The 8,388-nt window shown below is 42.8% G+C and overlaps 3 protein-coding genes across 4 annotated transcripts in view; all 3 read right to left on the bottom strand.

Annotated features, from left to right (window-relative positions):
• LOC133553334 (pleckstrin homology domain-containing family G member 3-like) overlaps nt 1-28 on the bottom strand; it is a 43,738-nt gene extending 43,710 nt beyond the window's left edge. Inside the window, exon 1 of the mRNA XM_061901416.1 lies at nt 1-28. This exon is cut by the window's left edge and continues 128 nt beyond it. The gene's annotated coding sequence lies outside the window, so the exon portion shown is untranslated.
• A 107-nt stretch (nt 29-135) lies between these two features.
• On the bottom strand, nt 136-2,861 carry LOC133553337 (kunitz-type protease inhibitor 1-like). 2 transcript variants are annotated; one of them, XM_061901425.1, is made up of 10 exons: nt 2,382-2,861; nt 1,842-2,002; nt 1,634-1,775; nt 1,324-1,494; nt 1,215-1,256; nt 1,017-1,145; nt 884-934; nt 643-813; nt 493-555; nt 136-428 (listed from the first exon to the last, which is right to left on the bottom strand). In XM_061901425.1, the coding sequence occupies exons 1-10, from the start codon at nt 2,755-2,757 to the stop codon at nt 250-252; spliced, it is 1,485 nt and encodes a 494-aa protein (XP_061757409.1). In that variant the 5' UTR covers nt 2,758-2,861; the 3' UTR covers nt 136-249. The 2 variants fall into 2 exon arrangements, with proteins under 2 accessions (XP_061757409.1, XP_061757411.1); XM_061901427.1 differs by having other exon boundaries at nt 2,362-2,655.
• A 293-nt stretch (nt 2,862-3,154) lies between these two features.
• On the bottom strand, nt 3,155-8,388 carry psmb6 (proteasome 20S subunit beta 6). Its single transcript, XM_061901431.1, has 7 exons — nt 8,231-8,388; nt 6,291-6,358; nt 5,453-5,518; nt 5,311-5,376; nt 5,094-5,223; nt 3,681-3,825; nt 3,155-3,329 (listed from the first exon to the last, which is right to left on the bottom strand). The coding sequence occupies exons 1-7, from the start codon at nt 8,327-8,329 to the stop codon at nt 3,202-3,204; spliced, it is 702 nt and encodes a 233-aa protein (XP_061757415.1). The 5' UTR covers nt 8,330-8,388; the 3' UTR covers nt 3,155-3,201.

Here is an 8,388-nt window from a genome sequence, read left to right as displayed (position 1 = left end):
GTATGACGTCACAGGCCTGGTCCATATGCTTACAAACCAATCACTATGCTGTTTTATTAATTTTCTTGACTCGTGACGTAAATTAATGAATTGTTAATGCTTTTATTTTGATATGCAATTATAAAAAGGCCAATGTTTTATTTGTACAAAAGTTTAATAAGAAAATAGGATGCAGCTTTAAAGTTTACAATAAAGTATTTCATTATTCAAACCCTGACCAGCAAAAATAACATTGCGGCCGAGATGACATCACTCAGGGTGGGTGGTGCTGTTGTAAACCAGCGTGTACTGCTCAGTAGCCTGCTGGGCGGGTCTTGTGGGGACGTTCTGCTGTGCGCGCTTTCTCCTGGACTTCAGGAAACAGTAGGCCAGGATTGCCAGCAGAACCAAGATGCCCACCGAAATAACCACCGCCAGTGCAATGGAGCCTGAAGGCAATCACGTCACTTCCTGTCCTCTATCTTTCTTTTAGGTCATGCGCTTTAAACTTACCTGAGTCACTTTTTTCTTCTTCTTCAAAGCGTTGAAACATTCCTTTGGCGAACACATCTCGCTCTGTGTATGACAGGAAATTATGTCGTCAGCATGTTGCGCTGCATGCTCGATGTATGTGTGTGTGTGTGTGTGTGTGTGTGTGTGTACCAGTCACGCCGTGACAGGTGTGATCACACTCAGTCTCCTTTACAAAGTTGTTGTCGTTTCCGTTACAGCCGCCAAACGTGAACTGCCGGCAGTGTGTGTTGAGCGGGTCGTAGTACCAGCGTGTGTGGCTGGCGCGACATGGGCCTGTGCGGGGGGGTTCCAGGCACCGGGCTGCGGGTGGGCGTTGGCAATGTTAGCGTAAGGCGTTTTAGCTATTGTCAGACTGATGGAGTCTTCTGACCTTTTCGCTGATTGATGTCGATGTCAAGCAACCGAGAGAACGTCTGATTGACTGACAAAAGGAGGGCAAAGGTCACTTTTGACTGACGATAGGAGGGCAAATGTCACTTTGTGTGTGCATGTGTGTGTGTTACTTTGGCTGCAGTGGTCCTCATCTAAACCGTCACTGCAATGAGTTACGCCATCACACTCCAGACTTTTGTCCACACAGCAACCACTACTGCAGGTCAGCTGACCAGGTAGACATCCAGTGCCACACACTTCTGAACACACACACACATTGAAAATCAAAAAAGCACCACATGACATAAAAGGTGCATCAAGAGACTGACCACCAGATGGCAGAGCGATGCGCAGGTGATCAGATGATGTCACTGTGGATCAACAACACATTGTTATGTGTGCTGTGTTAGTTAGTGTGTGTGCGTGTTTGTGTGTTACCTGTGACTCCAGCACAGGCCTTTACACACTCATCTTTTGACAGGAAGTTGTTGCGGTTCCCTTTACAACCTCCAAAACCAAACAGCTGACACTCGCCTGTGTCGGCATTGTAACGCCAGCGAGGAAAGGCGGCACGGCACGGCCCCGCTTTCTCTGGTGCTAAACAGTACACTGCAACAGAGGTCAGAGGTCATCAGTTACACACACGCCTTCTTCTGCCTATTATTTGAAGTGAACAGGAAGTGTTAGCTTTAGCTGCTGTCACACCCTGTGACTCACTTTGACAGGTGACAAAAACCAGATGACTCACAGGCAGACAGCTGAGGATTCAAGACGAGCACGCCAACCTCGGCACTGTGTGAATGGTCGTTGGAATCAGTGACAGTCAGGCGGAGGTGGTAGTGACCCGGTAGCATGTTGGAGAGCTGCACCTGGTCGGGCAGGTTCGTCGTCTGTAACAAAAAATTCTCCTCTGATTATTCTTTTCACTTTAACATTGGCCTAAGTGGGCGTGTCACCTCCAGAATGACATCATTTTCTGCGCTCTGCACAGTCCAGTGATAGTCAACGATGTGGGCGTCGCCAACAGCCAGACTCTCGATGCCGTTCAGGGTCACAGTGGCTCCTGGTTGGACAACTTTGTCACGCCCCGCGTTGGCAATGGGCGGTGCCTGCTCACCTGAGGAAGGTGACGGTGACAGGTGACCCTAATGTTTATCTCAGCATGCATGAAGTGTACGTTAAGAGAACAGCTAGTCAAATACTTCAAATATTCTTTATTGTCAGCTCCATATTGTGACTGTGTATGCATATGTTCGAAATAAATCAAAACCATAATAACTTTATTTCATACATGCAAGACATTAAGAAAAATCGAGATAGTGTTTCTCTCTTTGTAAATTTCCCCAGCTCGGGGAGAGTGGAAAGTTTTAAAAATGACACATCAAAGAGACGCCATGTTGTCTCTACCCCCCCCCCAAAAAAGAATAATTCAGCTAAACCCGTCCAGACTGGGAAAAACGTCACAAATAGAGCTACCTTTCCTTGGCCGCACCCACCTGGTCCCAGCGGGCCTTCCAGGTACTTCTGGTACTCGGTCTCTCTGATGAAGCTCCGGTAGACCGTGCGCTTGACGAACCGGCACACAAACTGATTTCTGTGAACGCAGTCGAAGAGGGTGCATGTAAAGTGGTCGGGCACGTCGTGCTGCTCCAAAAGCGCGATGTTACAAAGGGTATTCGCGCAGCACGCTCGCCGGCAGTCGGCCATTGTGGGCGCGTGCTCAACGGCCAATATCACCGCGCCCTCTTTCACCGCGTCCTCCACGTCCAGGACGAAGCCGTCCTTACCCGACCGGAAGCTGGTCTCGCAGTCTGCGACCCCGTCCAACGGTACAACGAACAGAAAGAGGAAGAGGAGGGAAGATGAAGACATCACTTTCAGTCTGGAATTCTCCCCTGAACGTACTTCAACGTCAGGAGTGCGCGTTTAGATCCTCCCAGGTGTGGTCACCCGCTCAATAACAGGAAGTCAAATGAAACTATAGCCCCGCCCTGCTCTGTGACGTCATACAGGTGAATCATCTCACAATCGAGGATTTGCAAACATGTTTCAACTCTTGTGTTGAAGTTAACATTTGAACTCTTGACTACGTTCACATGCACTGTGCGTCATTGTTCTTCCAGTGCGCATGCTCACCAGATTAGTTTATAGTGGCTGTCTCCACCTGTTGAACACGAATCGCACGACAATGATGAGCCCAACAGTTATTATTACTGTAATAGACATGAACAGTCTTTCGCCAGAGGCTAAAGAACAGAGCACAACAATAACATGTTCAACTTTTTAATGACAAACTTGACAGCTGTGTGTGTGTGTTCAATGTGTTGAAAATTTGGGAAGCTCATTTCCAAGAATGACTTTTCTCTCCACTCCGTCCTCTGAAATTGATGCGAGTCTGATCACACCGCCGCTAGAGCCGTCCCTCTCCATTGCCAGGGATAACGCTGAGGGTGATATAATTATGATATATAATATATATTATAGTACATTGTGATCACTGTAACAAAACAATAACTTAGCGAGAGTTTTAAGCATGAACCTTTGCCTGCTATTAGCACAAGAGTAAAAATACATCTAAAGTTGCATCCATGATTGAGTTATGACTTGTACTGGGATATAAACCCCACAGGAGAGCAGCCACACATTTCAGCTGTAAAAATCAGTTTCGAGGACAAGTGACAACTCAGCTTTGTTTTAAAGCAGAAATGTTTTCACATTTTAATCTCACCAAATCTTATCACCCCCCCGTAGTTTATATTAATAGTGTGTGTGTAATGGAGTGTGTAGTACTGTACCTGCAGCAGTTAGCTCCAAGCATTTTTCTTTGCTCATTCCTGCTTTGTAGTTGGAGTCCATGAAGCCATAAATGTACGAGCTGCCACTACCGCCAACAGACACTGGCTGCCTCACCAACATTCCACCAATAGGAACACAGTACACCTGACGCACACACACACAAACATGCCGATTACTGCTGCTGAAACACTAACACACTAGTCTACTGTGTACTTTACTTAATATTTAATTCTATGTCATGTAATATAATGTGTAGTATGGTACACACTACTAGGATAATAATGTACTGTGTAGTATAATACACAGTACTATGTTGTGTACTGTATACAGTAGAGATGTCCGATAATGGCTTTTTTGCCGATATTCCGATATTGTCCAACTCTTTATTACCGATTCCGTTATCAACTGATACCAATATATACTGTTGTGGAATTAAGACATTATTATGCCTAATTTTGTTGTGATGCCCTGCTGGATGCATTAAACAATGTAACAAGTTTTACCAAATAAAGAGAACAACTTCAGTTCAAGTTATGGAAAAAAGTGCCAACATGGCACTGCCTTATTCATTATTGACGTTACAAAGTACATTTTTTTTTTAAACATGCCTCAAAACAGCAGCTTTGAATTTGGGACATGCTCTCCCTGAGATAATCCTGATACCCATTACAACTATGGGAAATACTATACTTGGACTTTCACAAAGTGCATTATTTTTATTTTAAACATGCCTCAAAACAACAGCTACAAAAACAATAAAGGCACACAGCTTCAGTCCGGAGTATACTAGAGTAATAAAGTACTAAATAACATAGTCCTACTTTAGTGCAAGACTACCTGGTTTACTGTAAAACAGGAGATTATAAACTGGGCTCAATCTGCTCTGCTCTGAAGTATTCGTATGAGTAACAAGAATGTGCTGCAAGCTAATGGTGAGTGCTTGAAGTGGCCTACCAGTCAGTTAGAGCTTCTGAAATGCTGCGTTGAGACAGGGCACCTCTGTTGCAAGCTGCAAAGTCTGCGCCATGCAGGGCAGACTATCCACACCAAACTCCACTGTAGCTTTTGCCATATTGCGTGGGCTCTCGCCTTGGGGTGGGTTTTGTTGTATTTTTGTGTTTTCTCGGCGGAGTCTTTAAGCAACAGGGTCTACAGGCCGCTGACTGTGAGAAGCAACTGCTCTGTACTTCTCCCTACGTCCGTGTTTTATCGGATATGTACCGCTCCTTACAGCGGCGTTTTAAAAAGTAATTAATTTTACTTTTTGAAACCGATACCAATAATTTCCGATATTACATTTTAAAGCATTTATCGGACATCTGTACTATGCAGTATTGTATAGTGTATTGTAGTGGCAGTATAGGTGTAATAGTCTCATACAGTACTGTGTGTGTAGTGTAGTGCATAGATACCTGTCCACCCTTCCTCTTATCCCATCCTGCCACCAGTATCCCAGCCATCAGTTCTTCTCTGTAGCGGTAGCAGCTAGCTCGGAATAGATTAGCGGCCGTCTCCACCAATGGGGGCTCGTCTAGCTCGATGCTGGGGGCGCACAAAATCATTGGCACAAGCCTGTCAATCAAAGAGTAGATGCAGTCAATTACATGCACATGGCAGGGTGTGTGTCACCTATGGAAGCCCAGCTGGTAAGTGACCACATCAGCGATGGCCTGAGTGTCGGCAGCTGATCCAGACCTGCAACACAAAAACACATCCACAAATGAGGAAGAGAAGTGAATATGTGGAAAAGGAGGAAGTGGTGCACACTGACCTGCAGCAGAAAATTCTGTCATGAATGGGCGTCAGTTTGTCCGTCACTCTGTTGGCGATGTACGCACTGAAAGAAAAAAAACACAGTTGAAAAAATAGCAAACATGATGATAAACACTAGATGTAACTGTTGCGACTAATAATTATAATTTGTTTTATTTCTCTAAAAACGGAATAAGTTAAGTTCATCAAAAGGAATTTAAATCAAAATGTATAAAAGTTCATCAGAAGGCTTTATTTATGTTACTATGGTTAAAAATGTAATTTCATGCCTTTTTGTTGGGTTTGTGGGCATGCTTTTGTTTTGAAGTGTCTCGATTGGTCTGTGAACAGATATAAGGAAGCTGCTTCCGGGTATGAGTGAACATTTGTTTGATGCAATGAGAAGGGATAAAGAGAGCGACTGATCGTAACAAGGACTAAAAAGTGTCACAAGGACTTTCAGCGTTTGGGCTATAAGAGACAGAAGATCACAATTTCCTCCTAAAAGAAGCATGCAGGCCAACGAGGTATTTGTCATTTCTGTTTGTATTTTACTTCGGTAAAATGTTTAAGCCACATGCTGTGCATGTTATTTTGACGTTTGTAACGTGCTTTATTTTATTAACAGTTTTCACAGTGAATTGAAGGGAAAGGAAGCCTTCAATAAATCAGTCAAAGAAAGCCAGTGTCAGTGCTATTTGGAGGGCGTTACACTAGAGATGAAACAATACTCACAAAAATACCAGAACCTGCAGTCTGCTATGCACAGGAAAATATGCCTTTCTAGATCGCTGTTCATGTGTGTGTGTGTGTTACTTATACTGCTGCACCCCTAATAAACACAAAAGGATAGTTACCCAGTTGTGGTACGGGAGTCCGCACCGATGACCACGCCTCCATCATACTCAACTGCCATGATGGTGGTCTAGAACACAAACAGCATAAAGTTATGCACAAAATACAAATGGTGACGAGTGGTAAGGTAAGTGCTCCCAAACGAGCTATAGGAATGTCTGATATTAGAGGTTAGCCCTGGGAAATATGGTCTAAAAATAAAATAGTTTCATAAATAATTCCATCTACAATTTTTTCCCCTACTAAGAAACTAATGAATACAAATGAGATCATTCGAAATCTTCGAAATGTTATTTGATCAAAAACTAGGGTACTGCATACATTAAATCTTACTCTATGCACAATTATAATATTTATAAACGTTTTTGTTTTTTTTAGAACTTTGCATAAATTGGAGTTTGCATCCTCTGCAAAAGGCTGAGGGTGTTAGTTATTTGTAGAAATATTCCCTTTCATTGTTCATGTGTCCGAGCAAACGCAAAAACTCTTGAGTATTCAGTGGAGTACATGTGCGCAACATCAAACATGCACACCGTCCAAAACCTGACTTAATAACAAGTTAAATGTTTTATTATAATAACCAAATGGCAGCAGTCATTTTCATGTGTTTTTTCCTAACATAAGTAATTTGGCCCACTTAGAATTAAAAAAAGAAAAGAAAAAGGTTTTTATGAGCTATGTACTAGTATTGTATGCTTGGGTGGTGGTCCTACTTTGGAAACTATTTGTACACCTTTCCGATATCACATTAAGTTCCCCTTAATACATTCTCATGTTGCACAATGAGATGTAAGTATGGGTTATAACTTTCTGTCCGTAATATATATATATGTATATATATATATATATATAAATATAAAAGCAATTTTAGTAGTAAAAGCATTTTGTGATTAATACACATCATTTAACATTCTTAATAAATTACAGTAGAATAAGCACTCTTTTGATTGAGGAGTCCATCCATCCATCCATTCATTTTCTACCGCTTATTCCCTTTCGGGGTCGCGGGGGGCGCTGGCGCCAATCTCAGCTACAATCGGGCGGAAGGCAGGGTACACCCTGGACAAGTCGCCACCTCATCGCAGGGCCAACACAGATAGACAGACAACATTCACACTCACATTCACACACTAGGGCCAATTTAGTGTTGCCAATCAACCTATCCCCAGGTGCATGTCATAGTGTTAAAACATGGCATTTACACTTTGTATGATGTTGGAGTTGTCAGACTTTTTTGTGGCCACAAACATCAATGGCTCAGTGCCATGAGTGCCCATGTTGGATGCAGGTGAGACAGAGTGAGCGGCTGCTGTTTTTGTGACAGATTACAAAAAGTTGCTTTTGGCCTGGTTTGTATGGCAGAAAATTACCAGTTTTTGTAGATAGAAGATCTTGACTACTGTTTTTGGTATGGTAACATATAAACAGTTTTGCTCAAAAAAGTGATCGATGGAATTCCTGTACTCTTAAAGCGTCTTGACTGAAATTGCAAGCTTCTCGTCACCAGTCATATTTGGTCAATCGATAAACTTTATCGTGCAATCTCAAAGCAGCCCCAAAGACAAAATAACACCAGGTTATTTTCGAATTTTAATTAACTGCACACTGCCAAGGGATAACATTCGATATCAAATTATTGTTATGTCTAGCAACTTGAACTCGGTCTGCTGGTCCAGTTTCAAATGAAAACATGAATCATCACTTAGCGTTTGAAAAATATACACGTTTTATTTAATTCACAGCTTAAATACACGCCTAAGCGAATGAGAAGATGAATGTTCCTGCTAGAACAAATACATGGTGCTTGTCAACAGTTAGCTGTTAGCTATTAGCTGCTACAGAATCGCTGTCTCATTCAGACGCTGTTCAGTGTTTTAAATACTTCATTAAACGTCAAGTGAACCCACTTACAGCTCAACATGTCGCCATTAACGATGCTTACCCCGGTGCTGACTTCTTTGCGTGTCCAATCCGGCACCATATGGTTTTTTAAAGAATTGCGTTGGTCAAAACGCAACATTGCTGATGAAGCTCCCGCCATCTTGATTCTGGTTGCCGCACACTTGGAGCGGGGACCATCGATTTCGCCTATTGTAATAT

Source organism: Nerophis ophidion, linkage group LG05 (assembly GCF_033978795.1).
Source record: "Nerophis ophidion isolate RoL-2023_Sa linkage group LG05, RoL_Noph_v1.0, whole genome shotgun sequence".
Taxonomy (NCBI): domain Eukaryota; kingdom Metazoa; phylum Chordata; class Actinopteri; order Syngnathiformes; family Syngnathidae; genus Nerophis; species Nerophis ophidion.
Note: the sequence above shows the minus strand (reverse complement) of the source record. Positions and strands in the feature narration are given on the sequence as shown.